General features: G+C 34.5%; 1 protein-coding gene across 2 annotated transcripts in view; it reads left to right on the plus strand.

Annotated features, from left to right (window-relative positions):
* LOC139685908 (protein ST7 homolog) overlaps positions 1–21,355 on the plus strand; it is a 65,349-nt gene that overhangs the window by 18,446 nt on the left and 25,548 nt on the right. For both annotated transcript variants that reach the window (XR_011700242.1, XM_071583043.1), the window contains exons 5-8: positions 541–774; positions 1,454–1,551; positions 14,896–15,086; positions 18,069–18,171. Coding sequence is in view for 1 of the 2 variants with exons in the window: in XM_071583043.1 (XP_071439144.1) it covers positions 541–774; positions 1,454–1,551; positions 14,896–15,086; positions 18,069–18,171 (626 nt within the window). In the remaining variant the exon portion in view is untranslated. The remainder of the gene's footprint in view (positions 1–540; positions 775–1,453; positions 1,552–14,895; positions 15,087–18,068; positions 18,172–21,355) is intronic.

Consider the following 21,355-nt stretch of genomic DNA (forward strand, 5'->3'; position numbering starts at 1 on the left):
TTTGTCATCCGGGCCGTGGCATCCTTCAAAGCAGTCCCCATTGGATTGAACCAAATGCTCTCAGCGATGCTTCGGCATCTTAAAGCAGTCCTCAAATGCAGATTTTGGAATGCCTTCAGCTCGCATGTCGCATCACTCAATGTCGTTGAATCACTTTTCTTTGAGCGCCATTTTCAATTTTGGGAATATCCAAAAGTCGCAGGGAGTTATGTAGGGATTGTAGTCTGACCTCTTGGAGCAAATTCATAGTGCACAACACCCTCACAATAAAAAAATAATAAAAAATGCAGGCCGGATACTTTTCAGACACACCTCACATACATGGAAAAATTGTTGAATTGTAGTCATATAGAGGAATTCTGTATCCTATTCTTGGTTGTGATAGTTCATGTGTGCTGGAAAAACGTATTCACTGTCACTTAATTAGTATAGTTGTGGAAATGATGATTTAATTTAATTGAGTCAATGTTTTTGTTGCTTTTGCTCATTTTGTTAAGAACCAATCACTATATTAATTCATCCTTGGCTAATTTAATTTAGTTATGCAAACAGCTTGGCGTGAAAGAAATCCTGTTGCTCGCATCAAGGCAGCTCATGAGGCAATTGAAAAGAATACAGAATGTGCTCCGGCCTATATTTTACTTGCTGAAGAAGAGTCAACTACTATATCGGAAGCAGAAAAAATCCTTCGACAAGCATTAAGGGTAGCAGAATTAAACCATAGAAAGTCACAACAATCACAGCATCAAGGATCTGTATTGGAAGCTGCTCATAGTAAGTACTGTTTGCATGCTCTGCTCCTCTCCTCCAGTGCTAAAATATTATATTTTCCTTATTTCTATTATTTTATATGTAATTTTGGGTATAAGGTATGCTAAAGTCAGCTGAACTAATCAAGCCACTTATGTTATGATATTTACTCTATTGCTAATTTATTAATGTAGATTCATGTTCTTTCATGCAAAGCTGATTTTTAATTTAGATTGTGTGACATCATTAAATACATTATTTTCCAGGTGGGTATAACCTTTTATAATAGGCACCCGGGGTTTGTTATTGGCACCTCAATAATTATCTGGAATACCATTTTTTTAAGGTTTTCCTGAACCTTTTGGCTTTATGCCAAAAGAATTGGGTATTATTTTGTTTAAACAGTTGCACATTTGAGAGTTTAACCGAGGGGTAGTTTCATCAGATGGATTTGGAGTTGAAGAAAACAGTATTTTATGAATTTCTTGACAAAAGGGTGTAATATCTGAAGCATGATGAAAGGCATTTCAATAAAATAATTTGTTGCTCTTAAAATATATTTCCTGTCTTTCGTAACTTTCCATTGCCTATATTTTGGTGGAAATGGTATCTAATTATAGAATTAAATCATGTGTAGAGAAAATCAAATATGATCTGTTATGTATGAGAAAAAATTACCATAAATATCAATTTCGTTTTGCAGGAAGAGATACTAATGTACTAATTTACATCAAAAGACGGTTAGCTATGTGTTCCCGGAAGTTAGGAAAGTTGAAGGAGGCTGTGAAAATGTTTCGAGATGTAAGTAATCAAAGTATATTAATTTTTAGTTTTACTATATATTTGTTAGTACCTCCATAGTCCTATTACTGTTTATGCTTCATAACTACTGCATGTCTAGTTTGATGAAGTGATAAGTTGCCCTGTTTGCATCTTGATTTGTTTTTATTAAGTGTTGTATAACATTACTGGTAATGACTTATACTGTGAATCTTGAAGTAATTATAAAGTAATTTATTTGACCACCTTTTGATTGCTATGCTAATACACTTCCAACTTGACCAACCCAGTGGACAAAATCAAATATGTTTATCATATTCAGTGGGGATCAATGTATGCAAAACATCTTTAACTAAATAGTAATATTTTCCTTCAGCCTTATCTAGTTACATTCACATGGAGTTTGTATAGTCCCAGTTACTGCTAGCTTAATGGGAGACATGGCCATCTTAATTTGCGCAGGTGAATCATGAAAATGCCATGATGGTTTTTCATTAAATTTTTTACAAATAAGTATTTCATGGGTATTTATTGAGTTTAATAGAAAATCATATCAGTGCAAACTACGTGATGATTTTAATGGTGATGGGTCCATTGCACTTTTTTCATTTCTTCTGTGCAATGCTGAGATTTACGTTGACGGTCGCAAGCAGAAATTGTCACCTTTAAAGTGACTTTGCAAACTATGTTGACTCTTCCTATTCTCAGATGTCTAATGTAAACCATCATCACCAAAAAGTGTCCATAATAATTTTACTCATCTAGGCAGGTTACAAGATTCGTTGACCCATAGTTCCCATCAAATTCTAGTGAAATAAAGGCTGTTTCTGTGATAAATAGCTATTTTTGTTTGTTCACATAATGTCTATTGATTTGTTGTTTATGGACATTTTCTCAAAGAAACTGATTCATTTGGGTGTTTCTGCCCATGTTGGCAGAATGACATGAGGAGAAGCAGAAAATATGGAGAAATCAACTTGTAATACTCATTTTTTATTGTATACTCAAGCATATTTCATTACATTTTTTTCATTCAGGCACATTTTCTTTGGTAGAATTGTGAAATAATATCCTTAACATGTACTTCTGCCATTATAACTGTAACCCTAACCATAATGGTTATATTTATAGGTAGTTTCGTCAAAAAAAATTTCAGTCAACACTGAAACTAGTTCAAATCAATGCTGTGACTCTAATTATTAATTAATTTACACATTAGACTTGTGATGAATTATTGTTAATGCCCACCCCAATTTTATAGGGTTATTTTTCAAAATACAAATACAGCTTAAAATATTTTCTTAAGTTTTGTGTGTGTTGATTATCCATGGACATATCTAATGAAAATTAATATCTACATTACTGATGCACCTTCTATCACTACCATAATAATTTAAACGCAGTAAATCCTTGCTAATCCAGACTACCTCATAATCTTGACTGAATCCAGTTGCCTACTGATGGTGATTTACTAAGGCCAAAAAGTGGCAGCACTACTGTACTCTGTTGGAGAAAGTTTAGTTTTAGTTTGGTTTCTTTGAATGTGTTTGTTATTATAAAATTGAAAATAATTTTAATATTTCAGTCAATATTACAGCTTTACGTTTGAAATTATGAATAGCCTATTGCTACATGAAACAATTCATTTGTGCATCTAAACTCCACACTTTTTGCAGATGTGACAAATGTATTTGAAATAGATGGGTAATGATTTCCATGCAGTTTTGTGATTCTGCATATACCTAGATATTTAATGAGTCAGAGATCTTGTAGTAGAAGAACTAGGGTAATTTACTCAATAGCACCAATGAAATGTTTTAGGAAAAGGAAATAAAACCTTAAGTATAAAACAAGCTGAAGTTTCTGAATTAATTGGCCGAGGTTTTGCTAAGGGTTTGGTATTGCTTTACACACTATCTAATTGGAAAAAAAGAAGTCAAAAGCCCATTTATTTGCTCTTAGGTTTGAATTAAATTTCCACAAAATAATGGAAAGGCTTATGAAATTATGTTAATAGATAGATAGATTGGTATGTAGATACATAGAAAGTCGTCTTTATTTTGGGGCGAGATTGAGACTATGGAGTCTCCTCTACCACCTAACCCCTTGTTGAATAGTATAATAAATTTTAAAGATCACATTAGGCACAGGTTTTATGTGCATAAATGATTACATGGAGCAGAAATTTGTGGTACTAATGTCCTAGATACAGCATAATGATGTGCAACATCCTTGTGTGTTGAGAACTACCCTGTTAGTAATGGTTGATGCTGATGGTTTAGGATGAGATATAATATTTACGATAAAGGTGTATTAGAAGTGTTGATTGCAATGCTGTTGAACTATAAAGTGAGTATTTTCAAACACTGAAGGCGCAATATGATTTACAGTAATTTCAAATGAAATGAGTCTCTATGGAAAATCTTTGACTGGAAATATGTAAGCATACAAAGTGAATCTAAGGATTCTTGGCAAAAAATTGGTTAAGAAAGAGTCCATACTTCTGTGAGCTAATCTAACCTATTGTCGTCTCAAGGTGAGAGTGTTGTCATGAAATATAAAATGACAACCACTGACTCTGAGCAGGATTATGTATGACTTCTCGGTACATTAAAGAAATTCAATGAATGAATAGTTTTTCAGGGTTTTCTAGACTAAGTTCATTATCATTTCGTTCCCTTATTTAGGCAATACTGCATTGATGTTCTGAATTCCTAAGTATAAAATAAAAGTGTATTTTTAGTAGTACCATGGACAGGGGAAAATACCAAATCATTCATTTCAATAGAAACAAAACAATCTGTTAACAGCATTCATCTATAGAAGCCTCACTGAATTTAATTCAAGTGCCATCAACCAGATTGTTTAGCAGCACCTACTGCAGCAGCTGTAATACTGGAGACTCTCGATTATCTGTGTCAGGGATGCATGATGAAGCATGGATAATCAAAAAGCATGGATACCAATCACATAGCCAGGAAATACAAATGACTAGCAAAGAACAAATATTGATATAGGATCGCTAGTACGACTCAAATTCATCATATGATACCTTTTAAAATAATGTAGTTTACAGTGTAAATGACTTATTTGTGGCATAATAAAGCTTTGCTCACCTCAAAGGAGAATATGAAATTCTCAGGGCTAATGAATATGAAGGAAGCAACAATAAAGTACGGATAGTTCCAAAATGTTTAATGGAAAGCATTCTATTGGCAACTTTTGATTTTCTGAAATTAAAATTTTTTAAGAAAGCCCAGGTATTTCAAACTTGTATTTTCATAAAAGTACATTGAAGATTCAAAGCATTTAATTATCTTTATGATTGTACTTTTATTAAAACGTTGAGGTGCTAGAAAGAGAATAGTATGGATTATCTGCAAAACCAATAACCCGTGCATGGGTGACCAAAAGTTTAATGTATTCCTAAATAAATTAGCAAAAACAAAAAAATTATGCAAATGAATACATTTCAACAGTGGATGGCAAAATGTAAGTATTCTGGAGGACAGTGACACCTCTACGTGTATCATTACCACTGAAAATGACAAAAGAAAAATGGCTCTATTTTTTTGAAGTTAGGTTCTTCAACTTAAATAAAAACTTGTTTGAAAAGTTATCTTAATGATGAAAATAGAGTCAATAAATAAAATAATTCAATTGAGATCGCATTAACATAGTTTTCTTAGAAAATTCTTATGAATTACTACTGAATCAATTTTTGTATGAAGAAAATATGTTGTATTTTATTTAAATAAGTTCATTTCATATTTAAATGGAATCCTCTTGAACTTTGAGTTTCTAATGTGTCGAATGGAGTCATTAAAAGTCCTTGGTGATCATTGGTCATGAGATTAGAGGGTAAAATATTGCTTGAGGTAATGTGTCTAAAACTCAGAATCCTGTTTTTTCATAATCTTGACGATCCCTGGCTCCTTATATTCTGGATTAGTGAGGATTTAATGTAATTCAAGGCATGATATGCCAGCACAATACCGGTGAGTATTCTACCTGGTGACTTTCTGAGCTACAGCAAACATTTGATGACTAAGCCATTCAGTTATGCTACATTTTCTGACTGAAATAAAAGTTGGAATTTATAAAGAGGATAAAAATTTTAGCCACTATAGCTCATTTATGTAATGGAACTAATTTTTTTCCTACTTGGGATGGTAATGTAAAGAGATAATGAAACATTTAGGGCTTTATTCAATGAATACATTAAAAATTAAATAGAGCATAATTCTGTTTTATGATAGAATACTGTGTAAACCAGATCCTTGTTGTGATATTAATTTATTTTCATTATATTGGTTAATACAGATATATCATCAAATCAATTGCATTATCAAATAAATATGCTGGGTGTCCACTCAGCTGCGAATTTCAGGAAAAACCTGGGAATTAGGCTACCGCAGAATAATATGGGAGAACCCCCAAAAATTTGTATGGATGCATTTTAATATTCCTGGAATTTCCCTTCTGTGCAGTATGAAACTTGCACATTTATTGCATACAGATAGATATTTGAGTAAATTTTTATAAAGAAGCACCTGTATCTTGGCTTTAGACCAGTTATAACATGATTTCATTGGTAATAGGCTCTACAGCCTGTGAAATTCATAAATTCAGGGTAGGAGGGGCGGTGAATCACAATTCCTTTCCCTCTACCATTTGTGATTTTTCTATAAAGATCTGGTACCCAGAAAATCACATGCAGCTTGGGTTTAGCTGGAAGTGTCTGAAGGTATCACTGAGATTTGAACCTGGGCCCTCCAGTTAGTAGTCCACTGCTCTATCTACTGAGCTGCCATGCCACCTGTCCCATGCACAGCAAGTAGATAAAGGTAGTTAAGTTTAAAAGATAAGAAAATCAAAGTAATGTCGCTTTCAGGTGACTCTGATGGCAGATACTTTTGGAAATTGGTGGTGACAATTATGTTGATAATTGTAGTCATGTCATTCAGGTAATATGGGGAATATTAAATGGAAAATTTAGGATTCAGTGGCTAATCAATTGTCTTTTTTTATCTTCCAAACATCTCATGATGATAGCACATTCGTATTTTAAACTACGTATATAAAAAAGATCAATTTTTCATTATCACCTCTTGTCTCAGGATTGGATAAAATTGAAATTTCCTCCACATCCTGAGTTTCTTCAGGATGATAATGAGTGGTTATTTGTGTCATATCACAATAATGAGTGTGATTTTTTCCATGTGTGTCCTTCAGGTTGCATAACTGGGTCTACCGTGTGGATATCAAATACCCAGTGAGTCGAAGACAAAAATATGAGGCAATTGATCACTCAAAAGGGAAAAAGAAATTTGAATTTCTTACCCAAACATATGGAATCCATCTCAAAAAACACTGGTTGAAGAATTAAACAAGGTATACAAAAGGCCATCAGATTTGTGAAACATTTGTCTGAAAGAATGTAAAGCTTCACACATTTACTACAAGATCTGGGATGAGAAACTTTCGGTGTGCAAAGACCCACTGCTAGACAAATCCTATTGGGAAGATAACAATCATGTGATTCAACATAGATGATGTGATTCAGCCCTCCAATTTCATCAGCGGGGTGTACAGTCTTAAAATAAGAGAGCTAGACTGCCAAATGGATGATGCATCTACACACAAAAAATATTCTGCCAGTCCCCACAAGGGTGTATGGTGGGGGTTTTAGGGCAACAGCTATGCATGCAGAAATAATAGTATGTATTTTCTCTTCAGTATGTGTTTGCTCATAAAGAACTATTGCTCACATATGTGCCTATATACATCATGCATTAATTGTTGTGATCGTCCAATTCATCAAATTCTATTATTCAGGTTAATTTAATTTTTTTGGGCTCTCGGGTTCGAATTTGATGTTTGTGTATTGTGTGATGGAAGAGTAACTCCTCGAATCTGTCTTTTATGGTACCTATCTCACTTATTTCTTCTTAATGGTCGAATCTATATATATATAATTTGGTAATAATTCCCCTGGTGTTGCAAGAAAACTCAGATGCCCTGTACCTGAGTTTTCTTGTGATGTAAATTTTGCCTGCTCTCTTTGAGAATCAAGAGATTACCCGCCGAAATCCTTCAACATATCCCTTATGCTTACTCACTTCTCATTGCAATTTTTAGTACACCCTATGGTGTTCTGTGAATCTTAATTAAATTAAATAATTAACCTTTTCTCCCTTGGATCCCAGATACTTGCGGCATGTTCTAAATTTGGGTGGCTAACATTCTGGCTTTTGACCCAGTGGGCCGGGGTTCGAATCTTGGAGGCAGCAGATATTTTTCAGTGGTATCCCAATCCTTAATTGAGTTGCTTTGAGGAGAACACGTGGAGTGAGTACGCCGTCTGTCAGATGGGATGTTAAACTGCGCATCCCCTGGCACCTTCTGTTAAGAGTAGGCTAATGCCGATGCTGGGTTGCTCTCCACCCTTCCTCCTTTCCCATCATTCCTTAATGGCGCAAATGACCTCAGCTGTTGGTCTTATCCCCTAAAACTATTACTACTATACTCTAAATGTGGCTTAACTTGAGCAAAGTAACACCTCTCTAACTATTTTATGATATTTACCAACAACCTGTCTAATGAATCCTAGCTCCTTCAAGGCTAACCTGCATATTCTTCTAATGTGTGTACCTTATGAAAGGTTGATGTCAATGTAACATCCAAGAATTTAACCTGTTCTGAAATGCTCAATTCTATCCAATTTATTTGACTTTTTAATCCTTGCTTTTATTACAAAACTTGATAGCTGTATATTTTCTGAAATTTAGTTCTATCCCCAATTCTTTACAGCACTTTGATCTAAATCATTACAGGGTAACTCACGATCTGCAAGTGTCCTTATATCTATGTGAATCAGTGTGTCAGCGGCAGATAGTGTACGATTGCTGCTAATGTGGGAACATAGGTCATTAATGTGTAGCAATAAGAGTAGGGGCCCCTATAGCACTTCCTTGGGGGTACCTCTGAGGCTACAGCTGCCTCTAATGAACTCAACCTGTGGACCACTACTTTTTGTGTGTGGTTAGATAAGGAGTCTCTAATAGTAATAATAATAACGCATTTATTTGTCCAGCAATCAAGTTGTTAGAAGCCTATCACACTTGGTATAAGACAGATTACAGTAACAAGATTTTGGTAAAATTGAAAAAACATCACCTACCATATCAGGCATTATTTAAAAATTCAGCAATAGTATAAACCATATTACATTTTAAGTACCATAGTAAGTTAGCTTTGAAGCATCCTCACTTTGATGAGTCCTCAGCTTAGCTAGGAGCTTGTTATAGAGTTAAAGGCCCATTAAATTTGGACCAGCACCCGCAATCCTTGTATGTGCTCAAGAAATGTATAGTTGATCATTTTGCCTCTTTGAATATTGATGAATATCACTGTTTCTTACATAGTTTGAAATATTTCTGTTAGTGTGTATAAGAAAATGAAAAATGTGCACGAACGGCAATGATAGTTCACAGAGATTTTTTTTTAAAAAGAGGAGGGCCTGGTGCGTCATGTCTTGAAAAACTCGTACTAAATTAATACTAAAGTGGTAATTAAAGTGACCACAGAGAATTCAAAGTTTTACTCTTCTAACAAATGTTTGTAGAGTATAGCAGTCAAAAGATACTCAAATATTTCCTTAGAAAGCAACATGACCTAACATTTTCAAAGTTGGATCGGCAGAACATGTCAGGAACTCTGTAACCCTGAGAGTTGAAAGGAGGGCAATTCCTGCTTGACTAGCCAGTGCTTACATAAGCACAAAAAGGTTGATATTCATCTAGTAGTATTTCCTACTCTGAAATTTTGTTTCTAATATACTGGATATTTACATGCATGATTTTGAAAGTATCCTCTTTAGAGTTTCTGCTGAGTAGTTAGCTTGCATTTCTCATTTTTTTGTGAGGTTCCCCTTCCCATATGGAAGCCCTACTACTGTTCCTGGTGCTCATACAATTTATCTGGTCAGACGAGGAGTTATTTAATTGTGAGTTGACTGTAGACTCAACACTTACATCCGTATTGTTGATTGTAGCATCGACAATTTGGGTGTTGACCTTCGATCCAGTTGATCTCAGAATAGAGATCCAGTTCTGGACCTATGATCCAATTGATCCCTTTCTCATAAATACCATAATAACATAGTCTGTGTATTGATTTCTTGTGAGGGACCTTGTCGAAGACTTTCTTGAAATCTAAAAATACAGCATTCAACAACCTCCTGATTTCAGGATATCATAAAAAAAGACCTAGTTGTGTTTTGCATTATCTGCTTTCCCTAAATCTGTAGTAGTTACAGAAGATTATGTTCCTACTGTCAAGAAAGGCCATTATAATTCCAACATTAATGTGTTCTTAGAGTTTGTTTGCACGATATCCATGTTGAAGAAATCAGTCTGTGATTACTGAGGTCATCCTTAGCACCAATTTTGTAGTGAGGGGTTATGTGAGCTAGCTTCCGGTCACTAGGCATTAACTTTCATATATATTGACTCGTAAAAAATGGTTTGTAAATAGGTGTAATGTCTTCCACAAGTTCCTTCAGTATTCTGGCATGAATTTCTGCTGGACCTGGGGCTTTATTTGCTTTTGATATTTTGGAATTGTTTTTCCATTCCTTCCTGGGACATTAATATGTCCTCATGAACTTTACAGGTGTGCAAATAACTTTGTTTTGTGCGCCTATATTTTGCTGCAAACATTTTCAAAGAATTTATTCCCAGACAAGCCTCTTTGGGCACCTGCAGCTCCATCCAAGCGATGTGATTTTTTGGGTACCAGATCTTCCTGGGAAACCATAACCGGCACAGGGAAAGGAATTGCCCCCCTACCCTGACGTGTGAATTTCACATGCCTTCACGCCTAGTATTCTACCATCACCTACCAAACCGATTTTTGGGTTGATTACTGTGTTTATGGTTTTTTTATTCCAGCATATTAGTCTTTGTTTATCCTGTCTGTAACAATTTGGCCATTTTCTGCTTTTAAAGAATATGCGATTGAATGCTTTCCTTATATTTTTCCCAATGTGAAACCAAAATGATGTAGGTCTTTTTCAAAATATTCTCACAAAATTCAGCTTTTGAAGTGATATGAGCATAATCTTTTTCATTTTTGCTTAATATTCAACGAGTTTACTTTCTGATATCTTTAATAGATTTTTTCAATGCTTTAAACTTTTTTAAATTTGAGTCCATCTATCTTTATGTTCTCAACACTGCTCTGGCCTCTGTTATTCCATGTTACCTTATTATTTTGTTGTGATATGTGAAGAACAAACGTCTTATTGCTAATGTAGTTAGTTATGGTCGCTGTAAAATGATCTCTGGGTATTGGTCTCAAGTATGTTGAAAATGCTTATACCTCATGTTGGCAATTTAAATATTTTTTCCAATGAGAATTTGACCAATATATTTAGAAGTTTTTGACAGGAATCATTATTTTTTGCTTGGTTTTTTACACAAAAATTGTCCCAATTAATTTTTGGCACATTAAAGTCACTATCAACTACAAATAATGCTGTTGCCATGTTTGGTAAAGAATTAGAAAATTTGGTCATTAAGTAATGAGGGGACATCTGGTGGTCTGTAGAATGAACACATAAAGATGCTCTGATGATATCATCCTTTATGTAACACCGAACACTTTCTACACCGTTGTCATCACATTCATAGCTAGAACTATCGAGTAATAGGTTAACTGTGATAAATACTCCTCCACTTAGTCTCTTAGATCTGTCTTTTCTGTAAATAATGAAATCTTTCAGAAAAGCTGCACTGTCTGCATTAACTGCTGGGAGCCAGCTTTCAGTACCAATGATAATATCTGCCTTTGTTCTTACAAAGATGTGTTTTATATCCAATCTTTTGTTTTTTATGCGTCTGCAATTTATTATGATAATGTTTATACTGTCTAGTGCTTTGTTTGTTGGAAGTGGGAATGAAATTTAACATATTATGAAATAGAAATTTTCTTTCTGAAAACTGTAAGTACCTAATGAATAATATTAAAACAAAACTTTTTAACTCTACATGAAAAATAAGCTTTATTGCTATGACTTTAATACTAAGGCAATAAAGCTAATTTTTCATGTGGAGTGACAAAGTTTTGTTCTAACATTATTCGTTATGGAACATCACCTAAAAATTACGCCTGGAACTATTCATTTTATATATTTAAGTACCTACTCTGATTGGTCTCAAGAAACTTTCCATGTTATTTATTTCCCGAGAAGAAGGCCTATGCTCTGAACTACCAACTACACTAATCTCTGATCATGTGTTCATGTATCTATGTGCTACCTTCTGAGATGCCTTGCTTGTGTAATGAACTCCTGGGTGATTGAAAGGCTCTTGACATGATTAAAGGACATACTACCTTGATCAAAAATTTCCCGGAATTTATTCAGAAAATTAAAAATACAAGTTTATTCATCTAAATCTATATTGTCCCCTTCAAAGTAATCCCCATCGACTGCAACACACTTATGCCAGCGCTTGATCCAATCCTCGAAACATTTTTTATATTCGGTTTTCGGTATGTCCATCAGTGCTTCCTGCGATTTTTCCATTACTTCCTCTCGGCTGCTAAAACGCGTTCCCCGTAATGGTTTTTTAACTCGATTGAACAGAAAGAAGTCACAGGGAGCCAAATCAGGTGAATTCGGTGGCTGTTGGATGGTATTTGTTGCATTTTTCGTCAAAAAATTACGAATAATGATAGCACTGTGCGACGGTGCGTTATCATGGTGCAAAATCCACGAGTTTTCTGCCCACATTTCTGGTCTCTTTCGGCGAATTGCTTCACGCAAACGTCTCATAACGCCCAAATAATACTCTTTGTTTACTGTCTGGCCTTCTGGCAAAAATTCATGATGCACTACACCGTTGTAATCCATGAAAACCGTCAGCATTGCCTTCTTTTTTGACTGAAAACGACGTGGTTTTTTTGGTCTCGGCTCATTTGGTGAACGCCATTCACTTGCCTGATGTCTGGATTGCGTGTCGTACTCATAAACCCACATCTCGTCTCCAGTAATGATCCTTTTGATGAATGTGGGATCGGATTCAGCCTTGCAAATCATGTCTTTTGCGACGTCAACACGGTCTCTTTTTTGCATGAAATTGAGGTCTTTTGGCACCAACTTTGCTGCTACACGACGGAAACCCAAATCATTAACCACAATGTCTTGGGCGGATCCATAGGCAATGTTCAAGTCCTCCGCTATTTCTCTGATGGTTAATTTGCGGTTATTGACCAACATTTCTTTTACTTTATCAATTTTTTCACCGACTTTCGATGTCGATGGTCTGCCACTGCGTTCATCATCTTCAATTGACTCACGACCACTTCTGAACCGCTCGTGCCACTGGTAAACGACCGTTTTTTTTAGAGAATCGTTGCCGAAACACTTTTCCAACATTTCCAACGTCCGTGCGCCACTAAATCCGTTTTTAACGCAAAATTTAATACAAGTTCGTTGTTGCAAATTTAAATCCATTTTTGAAATTGTAAAAAATCGCCAACACACACAGAGATAGATGTACTCTTGGCTACGTAACTTTTGCAAATGTCAAGTTATGACACTAAGATTTAAAGGGAATATCAACAACAGATGTACCAATTTAACAAAAAAAAACAGAACTCAAATCGGAACGATGGGAGCGCCACACGGTGGTTATTCCGGGAACTTTTTGATCAAGGTAGTAAATTTCCGAATGTACTATTTAACCTACTTATGTGGCTCCAAATCATGCTACAATGGTCAGTATGTGGGATGATACTATAAATGAAACCCTAGTCAAAGGCTCATATTTGCATTAACTGATGTGTTTTTCACCAATCGTCTACCCCTAATAAGATTCATTGAATCCAAGTTGCTTCTCTTAGGTTTCCCTGTCCTTTGCAATGTCTTATATCATACCCTAAGACCTACACTTTCCAATTACCCACATATTTTCTCCTTTGTCCTCCTCTTATTTATTTACTTTTTCAGCAAGCACCTTAATGCTGCCAGCAGCTTTCCTTCACAGTTGCAGCCTCCTTTAGAGTATATTTAATGGGAGAACTCATCCCCGTATTGAGTGATCTAGTGGGTGGTGAAGGGAGGAAATAAAGGCATTATTGGCTCAGATTTCCATGGATAGTCCCAACATGCCTGGATTTTTTGGATAGAAGGCAGGTGGGCAGGTGCCTGTGTTGTTTTGATGGTGTGCATTTCAGTTCATTGTTGAGAGATAGCTAATGGATGAGGTAGGTCTTGTGAAGGAGGCTTTGAATTTAAGCAAAAAGTTTGAAATTATCCAGGGTTGCGAATGGGAGAAAGTGAATTAAGTTGAAATCAGCAGACATTAGTTTAGCTCTGGCTCATTCAGACTGGCTCATAATCTCTCTTCACCACATCGAAAAGTGAAGGAAAATATATGCCTGCTTTAATTGCTGACTAATTGTCTATTTTGAGAGATGCTCGCCACAACTGTCTCGCAGATTTCAAGACTGCATGTAGCATTCGGGGAAATAGGAAAACAATGCTTGTAAGGTTTATAGTTTTGGATCTCCTCTACTCTGCAACTGATCATATGGCAAATGGATTGGTCACTTGTATTGTCTCATCTCTATTCTATATATTTGACAAGTTTTGAATCCTTCTGCTCATATTGTATGGCATTCATAAAATCTTGGAAAAGTGAAAATATCCAGGAAAAAACCCAACAATTTCTTTCTCGTTTAGGAGTGGACACCCTGAATATGTTCAAATACATCATTATTATAATTATACCAATCATCAACAAAAGACAAAGAAACTTAAATACTTAAATGGCATGATGTCGGGATGAAGAGTACTTCCAAAATACAAAAGAAAGTCTGCAAAAACTGTAGAATATTTAGGAATGTTTTGGGAGAGTAAATAAGTGGAGTACTAATAATTTTTATTTACAAATTGCTCTTACATAAAGTTTTGTTTCAGCAGAATACAAGAGAATATGTTGTATATTTTCAGAGAAAGTAAATATCTGACAGAGTGGATTAAATAAACAAATTTTGATAAATTTGAAAAAACTGGCCAAAATTGCGATGGTGTCAAGAGCCTTGAAAGTGTTTCAGACATTGAGTAAGATGAATACAAGATACTTGATGCTTTCCCACACAATTATTATGTTGAAAATTGCTGAAAGTATCTTTTATTCATGGAATTTCACATTCAGTTAAACCCACTGCTAAAATTTTAGCTCAAATAAGTTCCACTAATCTGCTTAAATTTTTCAAAAATTTATTTCATACAATAGTTTTGATTAATAAATTTTTGGCTCTGGAAACCATTTTATGTTTTTATTTTTATTTCAGTTGACAAAAGAAGTTCCTCCAATAATGAATGTTTTAAACATTCATGAAAATTTAATAGAAGCTCTCTTAGAGATGCAAGCATACGCAGATGTTCAAGCTGTGTTGGCAAAATATGATGATATAAGTTTGCCCAAATCAGCCACAATATGTTATACGGCAGCTCTTCTCAAAGCAAGAACTGTTGCAGATAAGTAAGTGAAGGTGAATAAAATGGATTTAAAGGGAAGCATGTTGGTTTTTTGTAGTGATTTTGTAAATATTGGTGCAGTAGCTAATATTTTGACTTATATCACCATGTATTTGACTTAATTCTTGATGGTGCTCAATTTATCTATGATAAATCCCTCTTCAACTTGGGGTTTATGCGATTAAAAACCAAATTCTAGATAGTACACATCCAATAGGAAATCATGATGGGTGTTACAAGCCTTCAGTTTTTATAAGTGCTAGTTAATGTTGGCTTTAATTTCCTCTTCCTCCTGCTGAATTCCTGAATACCTTTAATTCAAGTGCAAACCTACCAGTCAGGTTTTGTGAATATGATCTCAGCAAATGTAATAACCCCTCACCAAAACTTTTACTTTAATATGCTTATTCTTTTCACCACCTTATGAGGCTGAAACTCGTCAACTTTTTGAGGCATCTAGGTGATATGACAGTTTGTTCAATTATATAGGCCCTCCTTTTAGCCCAGCAGGAAATATAACGAGTTTTTAGTTAGATTTTATTTTCCAAGTAATCTCCTTTTAGCTAGATAAACTTTTCCCATTGCTTCTCCAACTTTTACAAGCTGTCCAAAAATTAGGGTTTCAGAAGGTCCTCAAAAGAGGTAGCAGTGCTGTCGATGACTTTGTTTGACCATTATCCTTTTCTGCCAAAATCACTTAAGGCCAAATTTGGTGAATGCGGTGGTGGTTGATATAATTTGAACTTTAATTCCATAATTGTTATCGTTGAAATTGTACAGGTGTGCACCCATGCCTTATCTTGTAGGTATAGAATTTTTTTCTCTGCCAAATGAGGATTTGTTCTTGATATCTTCGCCTGACTGGTGCAAAAGTGATGCATAATACTTGCCATTTATCATTTGTCCTTTTCGCAAGCATTTGATGTAGATGATGCTGCATGCATTCCAAAGAACTATGTTAATCACCTTGTCAGGCAATCTCACCATCTTTGCCTCCTTCGGAGCTGGGTCACCTTTAGAAACCCACTGTTTGGACTGTTCCTTTGTATCTGGATTACTTTAGTGTATCAATGTTTCATCCAAAGTTATGTATCAATGCAGAAACTCTTCAGAATTGCAGCAGAAAAGTGCCAAATCAGCCTCCAAATCAACCACTCGATAGTGTTTATTCTCTACTGAGAGCAAACGTGTCATGTATCTAGCCTAGATTTTTTTCACACCCAATTTTTTGTGTAAAATTGAAAACACTTAAGTTGTGATATCCTTATGGCCTCAACTATTTTGCAAACTTTCATTCGTTGATCAGCCAAACCCATACGATAGATTCTGTCAGTCGGTCATTTCAGAGGAAGTCATTTCCACTGCACGTCCAAGATGATGTTCGTCATTTTTGGATGTATGGTCATGTTTAATTTCATTTACCCAATTGTAAACAGTTGCAAACACAGTTGCAGATATGCCATGAACTTCATCCAATTCAGCTTTGATCACTTTCGGCATTAAACATTTTTAAATGAAAGTGTTTAATCACTATATGAAAATGAAGCCACATGATGGATATAGCTGAAACTTTAACAGCAGTCTAGGGAAAAATGCTTCCTTAAGCAAACCTTTTCCAAAACTACGACCGCCATCTCATGGTCCAAGGAGTTATTGAACCACCCATTAACCATTATGCATTCAATGATAGATACAGCAAAGAAGAAAACTATTTAAATGTTAACTTGCCATTATTGGTGCCCCTGCAGGATTAATAGTGACTGGATTACTCTATTTTTTATTTTCAGCCAAAAATAATGCATTGGCTGTTAAATTGTTTTTATGAGCATGCTGTACACTGAATTCCCTTTTCCTTCTTTGGAAGATCAAGTCAAATTAATCCTTATTATTAAATTCCTAGAAACTCGGGGAGATACAATGATGGCTTTTACAGTCTAAAATTGTTGCATTGTAATTCCTCTTTCTTATCTATTTAAATCTTAGGCCAAAGAATCTTGAAATACATATAAGGTTTTAACTTTGTTTTTCTTATTTATTTAGTATAGCAACAGTAATGCATCTTTATTACTATTCTCTAAAATAATCCTTGTTGAACCATTTGCTGATAGAACTGTAATTCAATGATGAATGCCTATCTGTAAGTGCAATGAGAGTGGTATTTTCTTCTTCCTAAAGCAGATAAACACTTGTCTTGAAAAAGAATATTTTTCATTTTAGGCCTGCTTAGAATTATTATTTGGAGTTCACTTTACATGCTTGTCATAACAAGGATTCTTTCTCTGATATTTGCTGAATTCGTTTAAATTACACCTACCATCTCTTGACTCATAATAATTTAACTAAGTGTAAAGATAGCTTGGGAACCCCTTCCATAGTATGGAGTGATGAAACTGTGCTATGCCAAATGGTTACATGCAAGTAAAATGCTGGATATTTATCTTCCAATATTTTTCAAGGATGTTTGGTGATGAGGCAAGCAAATTTGTGTTCCCCATTCTATTGAAGAAACAGCATCAATCACAATGGCCGTCATCAGAGACATCTTTTGTGATAAAAGCTGTGTTACTTGCCCTGTCCTGTGGCCTCCTTCATGATATATTCATAATTTAAAGTTGTGATACATAGCAAATGCTTACCCAGCTTTTAAGATTTAATGTCAAATAAGCTATTTCTTATTAGTTTCAGCATTTCTTTTATACCTGACTATTTTAACAGTAAATTGTTGCAATAATGGTTGGTTTTAAAGTTCAAATATGGAGAAATAGTTAACGTAATGGTACATTGCCACAAACTACGGCCTGAACCAGTTTTCAAGGTTGAGGTTTGATGGCCATCTTTGCCTGAATGTTCATATCTATGGCTATGAATAATACTGTCTTGTGGAAATGCACCAACCATTGTTTCTTAGTAAATATTTAACATTGCTAATTAATCTTCAATTTACAGTGATATTTTCCTAATGATTTCTTGGTTTCATTTATAACAGATTCTCACCTGATATTGCTAGTAAAAGAGGCTTGACAACATCTGAGATGACAGCTGTGGAAGCAATTCATAGAGCTGTTGAGTTTAATCCCCATGTTCCAAAAGTAAGTTGCACCCTTGGCTTATATTAAAAGTTATGCATCATTTGTTTTATGCAGTTGTTTGCATCATTGAGTCGGTTGGTGAAAAGGAAATGTATGTCTTTACATAGGCTAATGCTCTCCTGAGGAAAGGCTAATGCTTATTCATATTTTTCTGGGTATCTCATTGATGATTTTGCTTTCTGGTATACCATCCTTCTTATTAGTCAAATTAAAAACTTGAAACAATCTTTTTAAGGTGCATTGTTCAGATTTTATGATTGGCTTCTTATAATCATTTGTGTGTATGTATACACATTCTAACACGGAAGCCCCACAAATAATGAACACATATTCATTTATATGGATATAGATGTAAGGAAAAGGAATGGGGATGCATATAAAGGACACACAGTAATGGTGGGAAGTGGAATCAGGCAGATCATAAGCATAAAAAGGTTTCCTTGACCGGGACTTGAACCATGGATATTGCGACTTGCCCATGGATATTGCGACTTGCCCACTATTTGTGCTATCAAGGATTGTGATGCTCTCATCATTTGTGCATTTACGGAAACATAAATTACACTGAAGTGTACGAGGGATTTATGCGACTAAGTTCCCAGATTCTTTGGCCAGGAGATGGCATTATTTCACTCATAATTTTTTTGTATCTTATCGACATAATTTCCTCAATATATCTATATTTGTCCTCAGTCCAGTTTTCTCTTCATTTCTTTTTTCCTCTTTTTATACAGTCTGTATTCTATTATAATTGTTTTTTCCTCTTATATTTTACTATTTTCTGCATTACTCCTATAAATGTACCTTAAAGTTCTTTATGGCATCTTTGTGTGGCTTCCTTGTTCTTATTACTGTGTATACTTTTTCTGTATTTGGCCTTATATTTATGTTTGTTTTGGGTCCCTGATTGTATTCATTTTACTCTCTACTGTTTTATTTCTTAAACATTTATTGATATTTCTTTTATTAAATTGTTGTGACCTTTTTGTAAATAAAACAAACTTTGAAAAATTATGACCAATAAGTAATACCATCGTGTAAGCCACAGTCCATTCCTCAAATTGTAATGCTGCAGTAGATAATTCCTTTCTTATGCTCACCAAAGCTGTCTATTCAAACATCAATCCGAGGACGTTTACAAGATACAGTCTCCCTTAAATAAAACATTAAATCCATAATTTTTGCTTTTTGCATTCATGAAAAATTTACTGTTATTAGTTTCATTTTTCTCTCATATTGGCATAGAGTTTTGTGATGGATAGCTAAACAAATCGTAAGGAACAATTGTACACAATAATCTCATGAACCATCTCTTTGTTGTTATCTTCATTAATCCCAGGACTTCAGCAGCGGAAGGCATCACCATTAAGCCCTATTTTCCCCAGAGAATTTCCTTTTGGTGAACTTTATATGATCAACCATATAAGTGACATTTGATGCTGTGGAATTGTATAGAAATGGCATAGTTCAGTTAACCTTATTTGTTAATTTCATGAAAATGAATATTATTCTTTATTCGAAGATGTGAACACATTTTACTCTCTCTTCCACCATGTCTGTTAATCAACAATTTTACGCATGTTAATTTGGTATTTGTTGTCATGTCAATCATTTTTTCCAAATGAAAAATAAATACCTCTTCAATAAAAGTTCTCACCTGTTGTGCCTGTATATCCCGTAAAAGTTTCCGTGTATAACTATTTCTTTGAAAGTTCCCACATACCATTTCGTCTGCTATTAGAAAGATCACCATTGGAAAATGTCACTTTTGGACCATATGAATTTGATAATTTTCATATATTTATATGAAACTTAAAGTTACTAATAAAACTCTGAACTCAAAAATGAACTCAAAAATGATCACAGCGGTAATGCATGTGCGTTATAAAAATGTGTGCTTACTCATATGTTTGTATTTTTCCCTCCCTCTTTGAAAATTTGGGTAGAGAATGCTCTTGCTTATTGCTACACATTGCAATTCTTTTACAAAGGTAAAATGATGTAAGTAGTGGTTAATAAAGAATAGCAGGTCTCTATCAAGTGAATGAAACATTTAAGTATGGATAATGAATTCAGACTTTAATCCATTTTAATAGGAGAATCTACAAAATTTCTTTTGGTGGTGTGACACCAGTTTGACAAACATAAATCCTAACCACTCTTACATTTAAAAAAATAGTCAAATGATTTGAAACTTCGATTTACTTTAACAAAATACAAGTTTGAAATATCTCAGTTTCCTTAAAAGTTAATAATTTCACAAAATAAAAAGTTGTCAAAAGATTTAATGTTTTAATTAAAACATTTTTGAATTATCTGTACTTTCCCATAATCATTTTCCTCTCATTCATCAGCCATGAAAATTCCATAGTCTCCTTTAAGGTGAGAAAATGTATGGTTTCACTATGCAATAAATATATCATTTACCATCTACAAGGCATTATTTTCATCAATTTCCTTTGAAAAATATGAGTTCACATTAGCAATCCTTTTTTAAAATTTGTCCTACACCATTCAGTCATTTTTTTCCTTGCCACATGATCGGGTTAGCTTACTGAGGAAAATGCATTCTGCTGTTCACTTTATGATAGTTCTGTGTTCTTGTAAATATATAATTCCACCTAAAATGGCTAAAAAACAGAAAAATGTACTTTCTATTGCTAAAAACTTGAATTAATTGCTCTCAAGGAAAAATGAAAGTTTCCGTATGTATATCCATTTATATCATGACCATACAGGATAGACCTGTACATACAGACCTGTATTTCCTACTTATTTTGGATATCCATGTTTTTTTAATTATCTGTACTTCATCATGCATCCATTAACATGGATAGTCGAGAGTGTGCTTTAAGCTAATTAAGTGATCCCTCCTGATTCATAGCAGAGCGTGTGATTTCAGGACAGTGACCAAATCAGTGGAACTAGAGGTCCAATTACTAGGGTGACGGAAGGTCATTTTGGGAAAGGTCATAAGACTGCTAAATTCTATGAATATTGAGTCTTGGTGAGATCTTCAATCTTCTGGATATCTTAAAGATCTTCTTTTGTTTCTATTTATCTATAAATCTTCAGCATCTTCATGCATGGTATAAGTGTAATTGCATATGCATAAACCATATAATATATATAATAGAAAACATATTCTTTGTATTAATTAGTTTTAAAATTATGAAGGCATTAG

This window comes from Hetaerina americana, unplaced genomic scaffold, assembly GCF_022747635.1.
Source record: "Hetaerina americana unplaced genomic scaffold, ioHetAmer1.1.p SCAF_12, whole genome shotgun sequence".
Classification (NCBI taxonomy): Eukaryota; Metazoa; Arthropoda; class Insecta; order Odonata; family Calopterygidae; genus Hetaerina; species Hetaerina americana.